This window comes from Stegodyphus dumicola, chromosome 1 (assembly GCF_044657685.1).
Source record: "Stegodyphus dumicola isolate Sdum_Otavi_A_Nest chromosome 1, ASM4465768v1".
NCBI lineage: Eukaryota > Metazoa > Arthropoda > Arachnida > Araneae > Eresidae > Stegodyphus > Stegodyphus dumicola.
Window position 1 is genome coordinate 275,900,816 of NC_140768.1, and position 18,498 is coordinate 275,919,313.

General features: G+C 35.1%; 1 protein-coding gene across 1 annotated transcript in view; it reads right to left on the bottom strand.

Moving 5' to 3' along the window:
• Window positions 1-15,455, bottom strand: part of LOC118182383 (tyrosine kinase receptor Cad96Ca-like) — a 97,162-nt gene extending 81,707 nt beyond the window's left edge. Inside the window, exon 1 of the mRNA XM_085807209.1 lies at window positions 15,179-15,455. Coding sequence (XP_085663335.1) covers window positions 15,179-15,224 — 46 coding nt within the window. The 5' untranslated portion in view covers window positions 15,225-15,455. The remainder of the gene's footprint in view (window positions 1-15,178) is intronic.
• Window positions 15,456-18,498: the final 3,043 nt, after the last annotated feature.

Here is an 18,498-nt window from a genome sequence, read left to right on the forward strand (position 1 = left end):
ATTACTTTACTTAGAGGTTAGGACGGGACAATAACTTGCCTGATTGTCTTCATGATCTAGAGATTAGCATTTAAATTAGTTAACATTTGCACATTGTGACGTGGGTCTTCCTCTTCTGAATTCAATCATGCATTTATATACGACTTATATATCATTCATCACACTAAATTCTTCATTTGATGATAAACCTGTATTGGTTTCACTGTTTGATTAAACGAAAACCTCAGAATACTTTCCAGCTCCACCTCAGTGAACTGTTGTAATAAGTCCCCCTCTTATGGAATTGTTTTCCACATTTCTATATGTGCCGCAGGCGTGTTAATACCTTCTTTGAGTACCTAAAAGTCAATGCTGCGTAATAATGATATCGGTCTAACAAGTGAATTTTAATGCGAATTTTCTGGTTCCTCACTGAAAAGCCTACTAATTTATTTGTTGTAGATTTAAAAAAAAAATACAGTAAAAGTTCGGTAATCCAATACACATAAATTCGATGACAAGGGGTATAAGCATGTTACTAGCAGCAAAACGAAAGCTTTCGTTAGTTTTTTCGGACCAGCATCATATGGTTGAATATCATGTAGGAAATGTTAAAAATTCAGCAATAGTCTTACGGTTAGCCAAGCTGAATTGTTGAAATCAGTCCAATTTTTTTCCCCCAACACTTTTGTAGTCACAATATTTGAAGACAAAATCGGGTGAATAAACCGAAATCAGACAGTCGTGGACAACCTTGCTGGTATCAAAACAAATGTAGAGTAAGGAGAATAAATGTTTGATTGATATTACTTGCTGTAAGGCTGATGAGGCATTAAATGACTTAATTGTGTGACCGGGGCAATTACTTACCGGGACAATGACTTAATTGTGATTACCGGAACAATGACTTAATTGTGTTACGGGGTAAATGACTTAATTGTGTGACCATAAATGACTTCATTGACATCACCGGGGCGACTGGGCGGTCGCCCCAGTGATGTCCATTTTCATACGTGGAAGCTGAGCCGAAAAGGAAACTAGTGGATTTTTAGCCAAAAATTCTCTCTCCCCCCCCACGTTAGGAATTTAAAGAACCCCCCCACTTAAGGTCTCCGAATGCGCTATTTGCTTAGTTTGGTTCACATCTGGCGATAACTTAAACTTGGCGTAACAGCACTTCTTTCTTCGAACAACGGTGAAATGCAGTTCATATGAATTTGATCATGTTTAAAATTAATTCTAATTTAAAATTAAAAGATACAAGTTAATTTTGCTGAAATCTTTCAAGCACGAAATCCGAAAAATTGTAAAATAAAAATTCACATGGATTTGAGATTGATCAGCAATAAACTGCAACTTAAATTGAAAACAAAAATCTTTCACACAGACATACAGCAATACCTTGCATAGTCTGGCTGACCGGTTCGCTATTATCCCACAGTGTTTAAAATCGGACTAACTGAAAAACTAAATGCCGCATCCTGAATAGGATAGTGAGAAAGAGAGGAAAAAGGCATAAGCCATTTCCCAAGCCATGAAGTCATCCAAATGAAGATATACCTCCACAGTAAATATATTTACTGAATTTAGAGAGAATAATAATCACAAAGAAGTGCAAATATAATGAATCTCCACAATCTTTTTGACAAGTTTTGACAAGAAGATAAATAGTTGAGCACTGAAGACGTCATCCAAGAACGACACGGTAGATTCAAGAACATTGATTAAAAATAATAAATTATGCATAATTCATTTTCTAATATGTTTTCACTCATTAAATATATTTGCAGAGTTACTCTATGCAGAACTTCGTTTAAAGATTTATATTCTTAAAATAAATTAAATTACATTATAAAAAATTGTTTTCATTGAATTAATTTTATACGTCCTATAATCCGATGTATTTGATAATTCGCTATTATTGAAGTCCCAAACTTACCGAATCGTAAAATTTTTATTGTTGCTAGTTTAAGTTCTTACATCCTCCTCTGCACATTACTTTTGGGAAGATAAAAAATGATTTGGGAAGAGGCCGGACGGTCTCCAATCGGCTAACAGGAATTTGAGAATAAGAAGTCAATAAAAAAACTAGTCATACACTCGCAGTATGTAGAACTGGAATATTTCGAATTATTGGAATATTAGCCATTACACAATAACAAAACACGATAGAAATACCATGACTTCTATACTACAATTAAAATAAACGGAAGATTTGTATGCATTTTTAAATACATTCTTTTAACTCAGACAAGCATACAGTGAAGAACTTTTATCTCAGTTCCAAACAAATAGATCATATATTCTCCCTCTGTCTGTTTTACCACATCAGAAAAGAAATTCAGGAACAGTTAGTTGTTCAAGTGATATTACCAGAGACCGTTACCGTGAAGATGAATGAGGCCATTCTCAATTGTGAAGAATAAAAATGCAAAATAAGAATGCAGAAAGGAGCTATAGAAGATGGGGAGAATGCTGGGAGAATCTATAGAAGGAGGGGATTCGTAGCATGTTCCGCACGATAACGCGCTGCCGAAAACTTCCGAAGATCAGAATGGTTGACAAAGCATGAAATGAAGCTCTGATGGATAGATACAACATAGCTTCACGGTCGCGGCGTTAGAGGAGAGAAAAAAACTGTATAACAGCAGAAAATTCCGACATGAAAACAGTCACGCTGAAATAGAACGAGGTATGTTCGACAAGAAAATCTTGAGTATGCGAAATGTAATACAACTAGGCCTTTAACCTTTAAGCAAAAATTTTTAAAACAAAATATTGTATTTCTTTTATCCTTTAAGGATGCGAGAAAAATTCTTCATGTTCTTCATGCTTTATTTTATTTACTTTAATGCATAGTTTGTTTCGATGAGTGAATCGTGATAGTTTAAGACGTTGCAGTCTACTCTAGACTGCAACGTCTTAAATTAATTATTATAATACTACTATAATAGACGTTGTAATGACTATAATAGAATTATAGTCTACTATAGTAGACTATAAGTTCCCATGAACCCAAAATTACATATTCCGAGGTTTCCGTATTATGTTTCCGAGAATTTAAAAATGGCTCAAGGGATCATTAAATCGGCTTAAATTTATTTGTAATGGAATAAAATTTAATAGTTCATAAAGAAAGAGAAAGAATAATTTATTGCAATGTAGTGTCAAATGAAGCAAAATATTATCTGTTCAAACAACCGTATTATGTTTCCGAGAATTTAAAAATGGCTCAAGGGATCATTAAATCGGCTTAAATTTATTTGTAATGGAATAAAATTTAATAGTTCATAAAGAAAGAGAAAGAATAATTTATTGCAATGTAGTGTCAAATGAAGCAAAATATTATCTGTTCAAACAACTGATGTGAAAACTAATCTTTAAATATAAATTAAGAATGTGGATAATTTTAAATATACAAATCTGTCATTTTTCATTCACTCATTTTAAACACATCGGACATTAAACACGCAGCGCAATTAGGAAAAGAAAGAAATTTAGATTGGTATACATTTTGAATTAATTTTTTGGCTCTGAAGAAGAAGTACCTATGTCTCATCCTCAAAAGTGATAAGCTTATTCAAAATCTACGCCAGCTACATATTTGCCTAATTCATTGGAATTATTCTTCACAAATTAGATCTGTAACGAAGTTTGTAAGTTTTCTTCAAAAATTATATCATAAATTAAATTCTTGGAGGGGGGCAGTATGTCACGTCGTATCATGTTACATTACCAGACATTTATCTTCCACATTTAGCCAGCCAAATATTGCCACTGCAATTTATTTTTCATATGACCTGGTAAAAGCAACAGACGTAGTTCTTTATTTTATTTTTCAATGATATGTGTCTCAATGATATAATTTATGATTTGTCTAAATGATAAATTTTATGAACAATTATTACATCATTATAATTAATTGAAAATATTTCTAACATCATATGTTCAACTTCGATATAGAATAGCTTGGCCTTTTGTTTATGCTCCATGGGATACTTTGCATTAGTGTACCTAATACTAAAATTTAGTAAAGTTAACACGATGGCTAATTTTTCTCTTAACCATCAACTATATTTTCTCATTCTTTTAACAATGTTGCAATTTCTTATGTTGTTGTCATCTTGTCTATGTATTGCATGGAAGAATGGTTGCCACAGCCTCAAGAAAGTTGGACCTTCTACTTCCACCCCAATTTTGAGGAAAAGCATCCCAGGTGGGTGTTCCGAGGGTCTCCCACCCCTCTCCCCTTCCACCAAACCACATAAGAGGACTTTCGGCTCGCCATACATTTAGAATGCTCCTATGCCGCAAAGATACTATACATTTACAAGCATCCATGGCTTCTTCGATTTCGAACCGGGGTCTTTCAGTACCGAAAGGAGGCTCCTCTAGCCACTATAACCATCTGAGCGGCTGAAATTTCTTTTATCACTCATAATACATTTTTATTACAATTTTATTATTATGCAAGTCTTTTATCACCCATAATACAGTCTTTTATCACTCAGATGGGGGTCAAATACAAATGGATGTCGCCTATGATCTGAACATTCCTCAAAGTGAACTATTATTTGCTTTTCCAAATGAACCCATTTAAAGTGGTGATATCGTCGTGTTCAATAGAATCGAAAAGAATGAGACCGTGTATTATTCACTGACAAGTCCATAATACTGTCTGAATTGATGATTCGAGACTTGTTTAGATACGGGGAAAAAGAGGAACATGAAGCTTGCCTTCCACGGCTCACGAAAGATCCCTTTTTAAGGAAACAAACTGATGCCTTACAAGAAAATACTCAAAAATGCCGAGCCGAGTTGCGCATCTTTGATTGAGGTTCCGTAATTGATCACAGATATGTGGAAACGAGGTCTTGAAGCACCCTCTGTGGCTGTTTAACGGTGCTACTGGGTCCAAAGATTTTGCTTATAGATATCAATGCCAGTCCGAATAGAGCATCTCTTGTATCAGAAGGTATCGCTCAATGGATTGGCCAGCTTATTCTTCAGACTCAAAACTTAACCGAGCACGTAGGTGCACTAGGCCTCCGAATTGCAGCCAACCGAATGCCTTCCTTGACAAGGTCTTAAAAAGTGCACTTTCAAATGAGATGCATACAGTTGACTTGATAACAGTTTTGTAAAATCCCCCCCCCAATGGCGGGCTCTAGCCGTTTATAGGTGTTAGACACTACTAGGGCTGAAAGTGGTGGTCTCTGTATTATGGAGGCACTTAACTGGCAAGCCACTGTTGCCTCCCATGAAAAGATAAATTATATCCATGCCTTCTTCAGGATTCGAACCCGGGCCCTTCGGTACGGCAGTCAGATCCATTAACACTTTCCCAACTGGGCAGCCCAATTTTGTTAACTGTATGAAGTATGAGGTTGGCATTTCAGCCAGAGCTGGCCACACACCGTTTTAAAGAAAAATTTGTAACAAAAGAAGGGGAAAGTATCGATTTTCCATCATTCTTAAATTGAAATAAATTCAATATTCTGAAAGAAATCAACTGGCAGATATGGTATTTTATATTGAATAGTGCTTTTGTACAAATTATTTTCTATAAGTGATAGCTAAGTTTTATTTAACATTCTAAATACAACATTCCATATTAAAATTTTATTTCACATCTCTTTGTGGTAATATTTCCTACAGAAATTTTAAAGCAAAACAGTAAAATATATAAAGTAACTTTTCATTTCATTGCACGGCTAACAAAAACTCAATTCGACAATGACATTTCAGACGCTCTAGCAAATAAAATTCCTCTTCTTAGACGAGTGAATACACTTACTACCAATAAGTATTTGGACACCTGGTGATAGAAAAGAAAAACTAACTTTATTCAAAATCAATAGTTAGTAGTACCTCCACGAGAGGTAATTACGGCGTGGACCCTCCGGGGCATACTTTCCACAAGTCTTTGTATGACAGCTAGTGGTATTTTCTTCCACTCGGCTTGGAGAAGACATAGATGTTCCTTCACCGATTTTGCACGGGTAGTGCACCCCTGAATTCGGCGATGAAACTCGTCCCAGAGGTTCTCGATAGGGTTCAGGTCTGGACTCTGGGCAGGCCAGTCCATTCGATGAAATCCATTGGCACCATACCAAGCCTTGGTTAACATCGAAACATGACAACTGGCATTGTCGTCCTGAAAGTAACAGGGGTCTAACCCGTAAAACTGCCACAACGTAGGAAGCACATTGTCATCCAAAATAGTGCAGTAGGCATCGGAGTTCAGCTTACCATGAATGGGGACCAAGGGTTCCAGCCCATACCAGGAGAAACACCCCCAGACCATAATTCCACCTTCGCCGAACTTGACTGTTGGCACAATGCATTCTGGCAGGAGACGTTCTCCAGGTAGACGCCAAACCAGACCCTGCCATTCGAACGGTAAAGGGTGAACCTTGATTCGTCACTCCAAAGAACCCGTTTCCACTGATCTACGGTCCAATTTCGATGTGCAATTTTATTATTATGCAAGTCTTTTATCACCCATAATACAGTCTTTTATCACTCAGATGGGGGTCAAATACAAATGGATGTCGCCTATGATCTGAACATTCCTCAAAGTGAACTATTATTTGCTTTTCCAAATGAACCCATTTAAAGTGGTGATATCGTCGTGTTCAATAGAATCGAAAAGAATGAGACCGTGTATTATTCACTGACAAGTCCATAATACTGTCTGAATTGATGATTCGAGACTTGTTTAGATACGGGGAAAAAGAGGAACATGAAGCTTGCCTTCCACGGCTCACGAAAGATCCCTTTTTAAGGAAACAAACTGATGCCTTACAAGAAAATACTCAAAAATGCCGAGCCGAGTTGCGCATCTTTGATTGAGGTTCCGTAATTGATCACAGATATGTGGAAACGAGGTCTTGAAGCACCCTCTGTGGCTGTTTAACGGTGCTACTGGGTCCAAAGATTTTGCTTATAGATATCAATGCCAGTCCGAATAGAGCATCTCTTGTATCAGAAGGTATCGCTCAATGGATTGGCCAGCTTATTCTTCAGACTCAAAACTTAACCGAGCACGTAGGTGCACTAGGCCTCCGAATTGCAGCCAACCGAATGCCTTCCTTGACAAGGTCTTAAAAAGTGCACTTTCAAATGAGATGCATACAGTTGACTTGATAACAGTTTTGTAAAATCCCCCCCCCAATGGCGGGCTCTAGCCGTTTATAGGTGTTAGACACTACTAGGGCTGAAAGTGGTGGTCTCTGTATTATGGAGGCACTTAACTGGCAAGCCACTGTTGCCTCCCATGAAAAGATAAATTATATCCATGCCTTCTTCAGGATTCGAACCCGGGCCCTTCGGTACGGCAGTCAGATCCATTAACACTTTCCCAACTGGGCAGCCCAATTTTGTTAACTGTATGAAGTATGAGGTTGGCATTTCAGCCAGAGCTGGCCACACACCGTTTTAAAGAAAAATTTGTAACAAAAGAAGGGGAAAGTATCGATTTTCCATCATTCTTAAATTGAAATAAATTCAATATTCTGAAAGAAATCAACTGGCAGATATGGTATTTTATATTGAATAGTGCTTTTGTACAAATTATTTTCTATAAGTGATAGCTAAGTTTTATTTAACATTCTAAATACAACATTCCATATTAAAATTTTATTTCACATCTCTTTGTGGTAATATTTCCTACAGAAATTTTAAAGCAAAACAGTAAAATATATAAAGTAACTTTTCATTTCATTGCACGGCTAACAAAAACTCAATTCGACAATGACATTTCAGACGCTCTAGCAAATAAAATTCCTCTTCTTAGACGAGTGAATACACTTACTACCAATAAGTATTTGGACACCTGGTGATAGAAAAGAAAAACTAACTTTATTCAAAATCAATAGTTAGTAGTACCTCCACGAGAGGTAATTACGGCGTGGACCCTCCGGGGCATACTTTCCACAAGTCTTTGTATGACAGCTAGTGGTATTTTCTTCCACTCGGCTTGGAGAAGACATAGATGTTCCTTCACCGATTTTGCACGGGTAGTGCACCCCTGAATTCGGCGATGAAACTCGTCCCAGAGGTTCTCGATAGGGTTCAGGTCTGGACTCTGGGCAGGCCAGTCCATTCGATGAAATCCATTGGCACCATACCAAGCCTTGGTTAACATCGAAACATGACAACTGGCATTGTCGTCCTGAAAGTAACAGGGGTCTAACCCGTAAAACTGCCACAACGTAGGAAGCACATTGTCATCCAAAATAGTGCAGTAGGCATCGGAGTTCAGCTTACCATGAATGGGGACCAAGGGTTCCAGCCCATACCAGGAGAAACACCCCCAGACCATAATTCCACCTTCGCCGAACTTGACTGTTGGCACAATGCATTCTGGCAGGAGACGTTCTCCAGGTAGACGCCAAACCAGACCCTGCCATTCGAACGGTAAAGGGTGAACCTTGATTCGTCACTCCAAAGAACCCGTTTCCACTGATCTACGGTCCAATTTCGATGTGCTTTGCAGCACATTAAACGAGCAGCGCGGTTGGACTTTGTGATCAAAGGCTTATGGGCAGCAGCACGACCATGAAAACCAAGCAGATGTGCTTCCTTACGGATGGTATTCATTGAAACAATACTCCCGGATGCCTGTTGAAACTCCTCGCGGATGAGGGCTATCGGTTGGGTGCGGTTCTTTCGAATTTCTCTGAACAACACTCGTTGGTCTCTATCCCCCAGTTTCGTTGGTCTGCCGACTAGAGACACATTCCGACAATCACCCCTCACCTTCCACTTCTTAATCACATAGGCCACTGTCGATATTGGGTACTTCAGATCGCTAGATATGTCCCTTAAGGATCGGCCACATTTGTGATACCCGATAATTATACCTTTCTCGAAATTAGAGAGCTCCGAACTGCGAGGCATCTTGCATGCGACTAAAGCTGATGCTGTTTCCTACACGATATATACCGGCGGAGTCCGTGGCGTACCTTGGCACCGCAGATATCGTCATTTGCATAGGTGTCCAAATACTTATTGGTAGTCAGTGTACTGAGGATGAAGATACCAGCTCAGGTACACTAAAAGCTGCTGATAACTATTAATTCTGAGCTAAGACGAAAGGATATAACCAATGCATTTCTGACAGGAATGAGAAAGAAAATTATGAATAGTAACAATTTCAGTTACTTTTATGTACAAGTACTTGTATAAAGATAACTGTGTACGCAAAGATTTTGCTGTTTCTATAAATATCAGTAGTATTAAACATAGTAAAGAATATGATATATTCTATTACAATTTTGCAAACATATTTAATAAATATGGAGAAAAGGAATACACAGGAGACCCCACATAATATGAATTCGATTGCATGATAATCAGTTAACAAAAAATAGTGAAACGATGAACTATTTCTCCCTTTAAGAGGTTAATCGATTAACTTGAAGATGTGTGATTCTTTTCGCTGATCTACAGCGATAAATTTGTTTTAAATCTGGCAATTTTGTCAAATTACAAAAAAAAAAAAAAAAAAAAAAAATGCATTGAAGAACACTGTACAGGCGTCAGTATTGGTTTGATGTTTTTAATAAAATATCAAAATTTTTGAAAAATCATATTTTTAAAACAGTTTAGTTAAATTAATAAAAGGAACAATCAAATATGGAAAGGAACTTTCATAGCTCGTTAATGTAGAATTCGACATAATCGTCACTCGCTTGGGGGAACACAGACAGGAGCTAACTTAAATAACTGGGACACCTAAAAAAGTGAACAGTCGTGTACAGGAGATATGGTCACTTTATTTAACCTTTTCCGCCAAACTAAATTAATGGCATTACATGGTTAGGACAGGAGATAAAGTACAGGTGTACAGGAGATGAAGTAGAGTGGTACTAGCAGCCAAAGCTGCCTTAATTGTTCTTGGAATGAAAGAATACAAGTTCTGAGTAAAGTACATTTTTTAGCATTCTTCAATCAGCTACTATTTTAATTTCTTAAAAAATGGTGGTGGAAACAAAGAGGATGTCCTTATATTTTCCAATACAGACCAGAGTGGTTCAATTACATTTAAGTATAGTATAGTGATTATGAGAAGAGGATGAATAACTTCACCTTCCAGGCTTTTCAAACCGTGACTGAATAATATGACTTTGCAGCCACTATGATCTTGAAATGTGGAGTTGCGCCATTGGATTGGCATAGTCGCTTAAATTATCTACATAGTCACCATTATTTATTCTTCCTTGTAACGTAATAACTGGATTTACTGAAAACCGCAGTAACTACCCAAAGCACAACTGAAATACCACCATGTTTTACTGAAGGATCTAAATCATAAGTTTCCGCTGAGAGCCGCCCAGGCGGTATACTAATTAGGGAAGCCTATTGCGGTACTGAAGGGCACGAGTTCGAATCCCGGAGAAAGCATGGATGGTTGTAAATGTATAGTGTCTTTGCGGCATGGGGGGCAATCTAAATACATGGCGAGCCGAAAGTCCTCTCGAGGGGTTGGTGACAGGGGAAGAAGGATGGAAGACCCTCGGACCCGTCCTCCAGAGATGCTCTCCATCAAAATTTGAGGTGGAAGTAAGTGACTGTCACCTATATGGAGCTCAAGGTCTCTTACCAATAACAGACGCAATCTTGCTCCTTGCAACGATGAATTTCGTGGGCTTGTTCTGATGAGACTGTCAGACAAGTGAGATAAGCCACAATACAAATGTTACTACAGCTTCTGCTGATGTTCAAACATAAAATCATCCTCAGACGAGGATAATTGCGAAGGATAACGTTTTCATAAAATAGTGTTTGTTTTCTATTGATCAGCATGCCATGGTTTACGTTCTTAGCATCATTCTAGTCTATATTTTGCATTTATTTGGGATTGACGAAGTTCCGAAATAACAGCTTTGTCGAAACTGGCTACTTTTAACGTTTATTGCATAATCAACAGGGGGAGGGGGACTTTTTTAAGCATAATGTTTCTGCTATTTTAGTTTAACAGTGTGCATGTTTAAATTAGTCAATTGTAGTACTGTTTTTTTGTCAATTGCAGAACGTGTGAATTGCAGTACAGTAAATAATATTTATATAAATTATTAAGAAACATATTTATAACTGGGCAAAAAAGCAATATGAGTTTTACATAGAATAAAAGGCAAAAGGTTTTTTGCTCTTCAAGAAGAGGGACTTATAAACTAGAGGGCTTGACATCAAAATCGATAGTTTCATTCGAAATCTACGCCACATGAGAGCTGCTCATTTACCTAATTTTAAATGTGTTTCTTAATAACTGTTTCATAAGCTATAATTGTATTTTCTTAATGTATAATGTCTTAAGATGTATTGTGTTCTTAATAAATGTGTTTCTTCATCTATAAATATTTATAATAAAATATTTACTATATTATATAATGTATCAGTACATAATGTTTACAGTTTTATGTAGTGATAATTCTGAAGTTAGCAGCATCTATATCTACAGTTTACATTTCCCATTAAAATGGTATCATTAAGTTATGTTACGCTAGCAGGGCATAGATCATTTACGCAGCCTAGCAAATTCCTAGTTCTCAGAGGATTTACCATTTCACGTGGTATAAAATATTTAATTTTTTAAACTATGCGTTTTTTAATGAATGAATTGAACGCCATAATTATTCATAATAATGTTTTTATATTTAGTAACAACTCGAGCTCAAGTAATTTATAATATGTTAAATTCATGAAGTTTATAATGTAACCAATAGATCATTTTTATTGAATATCTGCAATTTTTTCGCAATTAAAACTTTTTAATGGCAAATATTACATAGACCACACAGAATAATCGTTTGCACAAGGATGTCAAACTCGCGGTCCGCGGGACGCATGCGGCCCACAACAAATATTTTTGCGGCCCGGCCAATATATCGGCAAATAATAATATATAATAATAAAATAACATATCGACGAAGAAAAAAATGAAATGTTTACTGCTAAGTAATTAACGATAATTTATTCAGTGTTGTTAGATTACTCACAGTGAGCTGACACACACACTACTTAAATTACAAATGCGTGTGAGTAGCTTGCGTTCAGCTACCTTCGGCTTTTGGGGGACACGTGCACTCAGAACTTGTACGCATCCCCTGATAGCCGAACGTGGCCGAACTCATGGTCTCAGTTTTCCAATCATAGTTTTGTACGATATATTGGTGCATGCATGTGCATGCACTTTGCTTTATTATTAATTATTACTTAATTCATATTGTTACGGATTTCATGGTTATTTATTTATTTATTTAGTGTTTTTTTTTTTTTTTTTAAATTTAGAATTGTAATTAGATTTGCTTCATGTTGCCTTAGCAACGCAGACGATTTTTGAAAAGACAGCTGCGTTGGAAGGTTAAAAATAGAACAGCGCGTGCATTTAATACCTAATAAATAAATATCTCGTAATTGCTGTTGCCATCCACAAAAATCGAGATATTTATAGATGTTTCCAGAATATTCGAGAAATTAATTATAAAGCTTATAAAAGCCGAGAACAAACAACTCATCTCAGTAGTAGCTGTAGTTCTAGCGAACTGTTTGTTTACTTAATGCTGTGATTGATTTGTAGCGATTTCGCTGTGAGATAGAATTAGTTTCTCTGTTTTGAATTGATTTTTGCTAAACGTTTGACATTTTGTGATATTGTTAGAATATTTTTGTAGAAATATTTCAGCATTTTGATTTATCTCTTGTGGAAAGAATAGATTTTTGTTAACTTTTTAACGTTAACCGTGTTTATTCCAGCCCTTTGTATTCAGTATGTCTATATCAAAACCAAGTGGTAGTAAAATTAAACGAAAAATCGCTGACGAACATAGAATATTCCAAGTAAAATGGGAATTAGAATATTTTTGCTGTGAAATAAAAGATAAAATAATCTGCTTGATATGTAATAATACTATTGATGTACCAAAGTTATATAATATTAAATGTCATTACAAACAACACAAATCGAAATATAACAATTACGAAGGATTAATGAGAGAAGAAAAGTTGAAAGAGCTCAAGTTAGGAGTGAAAAAGCAACAGTCCATGTTTAGTAAAGTATTGCAAGAAAGTGAAGTGGCGGTACATGCAAGCTACGTCTTGTCCGAGTTGATAGCTAAACATTCGAAGCCTTTTACTGACGGTGATTTCATCAAGGAATGCCTAATGAAAGCTGGAGAAATTGTTTCTCCTAGAAATGTGAAGGCTTTTCAATCAATTTCATTGTCTCGAAATACAGTTGCGGAAAGAGTTACTGATTTAGCCGCGAATTTAAGTGACATTAGTGGCAAAGCTCAATTAGCAGTGTTTCTTCGTTCTTGCGACACGAATTTTAACATTTTTTAGGAATTACTGGAACTAATACCGATGCCTGGTACTACCACAGGAGAAGATATATTTACTTGTGTTTTGGGACTTCTGCAGAAATACAATCTACCTTTGGCAAAATTAAATTCTGTAGCTACAGATGGCACTCCATCAATGACCGGGAAAAACAAGGGCTTCGTAGCATTACTAAGAAAAAAACTTAGTGAAATTCACGGTTCAAACATTCATCATATGCATTGTATTATACATCGAGAAGTTATATGCACGAAAGTAATAAATATGGAGAATGTTTTGTCATATATAAAAAAAGTTATAAATTTTATAAGATCTCGAGGTTTAAATCAGCGTCAATTCACTGCTTTCTTAAGTGAGTTAGATAGTGAATATTCGAGTTCTCCTACTATACCGAGGTACGTTGGTTATCTTGCTCCAAGATTCTCAAACAATTCTGGAATTTGAAAGAACGAAATAATGTCAGTTTTTAAAAACGAAAAATCAAGACGTAAGTTTGTTTTACGATCCAATATGGATACAAGATTTATCTTTCTTGGTTGATATAACCAAACACTTGACCGATTTAAATTTATCGTTTCAAGGAAAAGATCATATCATTACGAACATGTTTGACATAATTAAAGCATTCAAATGTCAACTAGTTCTCTGTGAAAAACAACTTAGAAATGAAGATTTGACACATTTCCCGACGTGCAGCATGAACAAATCAAGTTTAGATGATACTTGTTCGTATCAAAAATAAAAGAAAAAATTGCAAATTTAACAATTGAATTTGAAACGAGGTTTAATGATTTTAGTTCCCTCGAAGACATTTTTTTTTTTTTTTTTTTTTGTTGTTGTTTTCTTCGATTTTTCTCAATAAGTATTGACTCAGTACCCAGCCATATGTAAATGGAGGTGATCGAGATTCAATGCAACTCAAATTTGAAAGCAAAATTCATTGAAGTGGGCGTGCCTGAATTTTACAAATATTTACCAGACAGGTTTGAAAATACTCGAAAATTCGCATATGAAATTATTTCCATGTTTGGTAGCACTTATCGGTGCGAGCAGTTATTTTCAGTCATGAAAGGTAATAAGTCTCCCATTAGAAACCGTATTAATGATGCTCACCTTGGGTTAGCGTTGAAGTTAAAGTTATCACTGCAAACAAAATTTCTCCCGAAATAGGAAAGATAATAGCAGAGAAGAGATGTCAAGTATCAGGACGTAAACATTAAATTTTTCATGTTCTTTTCTATATAAATATATATATATATGTTTATTATTGTATTATTCGAAATAAATCTACGTTTCTATGAATACTGATTTTTTTTTTTTTTTTTTTTTTTTTGCGGCCCGCCTAAAGTTAAACCTTATTTGTTTGGCCCAAGTGTACCAATGAGTTTGACATCCCTGGCCTAGCAGTAACTATTTATAAGCAATTACGCTATTTAGTATAAATGAGAAAATAATAGATGCTTTTTAACTCAATATATCACATATTCTCGTCAGCAAAATAATTATTTTTAATAATATATCTCCTTAACGTAATTACACAGTATCTAATAGATAATACTTATTCTTTTAGACACATTCAGTGCCGTATATATCCGGTTACTTAATAACAATTTATAAAAACATAATTGAGCTATTATTACAAAATTTAACAGAAGTATTATTGCGAGTTTTTCTCCCTCTTTCAATTAAAACATAACTAATTTTATTTTACTTCAAATTATTCATATATTTACTTAATGTTCGCTAAACAATCCCCCTTGACTTCTAAAATGGTCTGCTTCAACTGTTTCATTCTACAACGTTAACCAATGATTCAGAAAATAAAACTCAGTAGCAATGACCTGAAACTTACCTGAAGACCACAAGCTGAAAACAACGGACGCCGCGAAATACAGCATCGCCGATGAAAACAGTGAAAAATCTCCTCCAAAAAAGAACACCTGAGAAATCAACGTGTAATCCAAGAAACGCGACCTTCAGTACCCATACTGCAGGTTGATAAAAATCAAAACTTAAGGTTCACGCGATCACATTTTCGAATGAACTGCGCGCGGAGATCAGCACCGCAGATTTCAAAACAAACTTTGACAGGAATGGTTAAAATTCTTCGGGTGCGTTTCGTCGACATCTGCTGGTTCGAATTGCACGATTCAAACAAGCGGGTTACCAAAAATTCGCGCCAAAATTTTGTCGCCAATGTTTACTTTTTGGCGTTTAAAAAGCTCAATACAGTAGGTGCCGCTGAATGTGATTACATTTGACCACGGAATATTTTGATAACATTATGTTTCTGGAAATTATATAACTGATGTAGCTCTAATTTTAACAATCGGGCATCCCTCATAATTAGCACAGTAAGGAATCCACCAGTACGGAATTTACGGACTTCATCATCTTCAGAAATTTTATTACATGGAAGTACTTGGATTCATTTCATAAAACGACTGGCACGGCTGTCATCGGTGCCGCAGCTTGAATTTTTAGATCCATCAGTTCCTCGAAAATCATGTTTGTTATTACAAAAGTTGCTTTTAGTTATTTTTCTTCGCTTCATGGATTTAAAAAGCTTTAAAGCAGTTCTTTACTATGTTTTCTGAGACGTGGTTCCAAGACATGTTTAGTAAATACAGTGAAGGTTAGTTTTCCATGCTTATTCATTTGCAGTTATATTCTTACCATCCATGTTATAAAGGACTTTCACGGCAATAATATTCTTTCATCGCTTATTAATCCATTGATCACGTCTTTGAATTAGATGTCCACTGAATTGGAGAGACATCTAAGATATACATAGTTCTTTTACTAATAAGAAGAAAGATATCATTCTTCAGTTCCATCTCATTTCAAAAGCTCACGTGATATGGGCTTTGAATTACAAAGTCCATCACTAAACTCTTTGCAACTTTAAATAATCTGAGATTTTTTTTTCTTTTTTCGATTTAAGTTTTCTGTTTACTACGCATACTGATGCAGCATAAAATGGACATCCGAATCTTTTGTTATTTTTCGGCCTTTTCAACACATTTTAAATAAACTTTTTTTTTTTTTTTTTTTTTTTTTTTTTTGGGACAATGCACAATACTATAAACCTATTTTGTGTACATTATAAATGCTTATAAAGGCAGTACTTTGCAGACAGTTAAAGCCATTCATTTGTCAAAAATCTTCGTACAACACCATTTTCTTCACTATTAACACGTTTGTGCAAGGTTTTCTTCCATTGACTAAACCAGCTGTAATGCTATGGAATCATCTCTCCCCATTTTTAACGTTAATTCTTCAGCTTTCGGTACCAGCACTGACTGTCACATATTTTTCACAAACTTTCACAAACCAGATCTTCAGTGCTTTCTCATCATTTTGATTTTTCCTTGCACATTCGTTTCATGTTTTCATTTCGATTTTGTTTTGATTTACAAACAATATCTTTATGATCCTCTAAAATCTTTCACAAGATGTCTTAAGATAGTGAAATTTAACTTGTGAGCAACATTACATTGATTTATTTTTAATAGAAGCTCACAGCGATCTAATAAATAGACTTTGTCTCATAAACTGAGGTCATTACGTCTTTTATATTCCTTACTCTGAGATCATTATTGCTTTTCATTGAGCCTCAACTATATCTCAATAATTTAAAAATGATCAGAAAAGAATAAAAGTTACTAGAAATAAAACTAAAAGTGACTAAACTGAATACAAATGAGTGCTTCCCAAAATAGAAAATTCATAAAAATATAGAGTTCAGAAACAGGGAAGAGATTTTTTTGGCGAATAAAAGCCTAACCTTGTTTTTAATGGTCTTTAATTAAAATTTCCGACTGAAAATTTAGGGAGAGTTAAAAAATATTAGCAAATAATGTAGTAAAGACGAATTTATTCTTTTCACACACACACACAAAAAAAAGTTAATTCCAATCTTATTCTAGCAGTGATATACCAGAACATGACAAAATCAAGAATATTATATTCCCATTAGGCTATTTGTGAAAGCGAAATTTAAAAATATTATTTTAACGAATAATAAATAACCTGCTTACAAACCAAACAATAAAGAAAACTAAATCAATAGACAAAAATTGCATTCAAAACTACCTCAAAATAGTTAGCTTTGTAACCCTCCTCAGTTAAGAAAGTTTAAACAAACTTGAATCAGAGATAACGAAATCCTCTTAGATACTTAATATTGAATTTTCTATTTTTATTAAATGTATCTTTACAACATTTTGTAATTACTAACAGTATAGGATTAAACATACAGTGTCTCACAAAAGTGATGGGACACTTGTACTTTACAAAAGGAAACTGTAGTAAAATAAATTTAAAAAACATGCAAAAATTTTTTGTGGGTGTATTTCATATTTTAATTTAGTAACAATTATTACATAACATGCATTTTCTAAAAATATTAAAATATTAATTTAATAAAAATACAATTGTTTAGAACTGAGCAAAAAATGGTTCAAATAAGTGATGGGATACTTACTTTTCCATCAAATATTTATCCAAAAATTTTACTTTTTAAAAGGTTTTAATATTTTGTTGGATTTCCTTTTACTTTTAAAACACGATTTAATCTTCTTCACCAAAAAATTAGGATGGATTCGACTAATTTTTTTTGTGATTTCTGGAGTGATTTTTACCCCATTCTTCTTGAAGCACCGATTTTAATTGTTGTTTTGAAGAAATGGTGTGTTTACGAATTCTTGATTCCAATTCTTGCCAAATATTCTCTATGGGATTCAAGTCTGGAGATTGTGGTCGTGTTTTTATTATTTCAGGACAGTTATACAGCAGCCAGAGTCTAACGTTCAAAGCAGTGTGCTTGGGGTCATTGTCCTGGTAGAATTTAAAATCGTTATGAAGGTTCAATTTTCGTGCTGAAGATTTCAAATTTAGATTTAAAATGTCAATATACTTGTACTGATCCATTATATTGTCAATAAAAACAAGATTACCAACTCCAGCGGACGACATACCATAACACCTCCTACACCATGTTTTACAGTTAGGCACCAAGTTCTGTTTGTGAAATTCTTCCCTGGGTTTTCTCCACACCAAGATCCTACCGTCAGAACCAAATATATTAAATTTACTCTCATCAGCAAATATAACTTCATTCCAGTAATCAGAATTCTTATTTATGTTGGATTTTGCGAAAGCCAGTCTGAG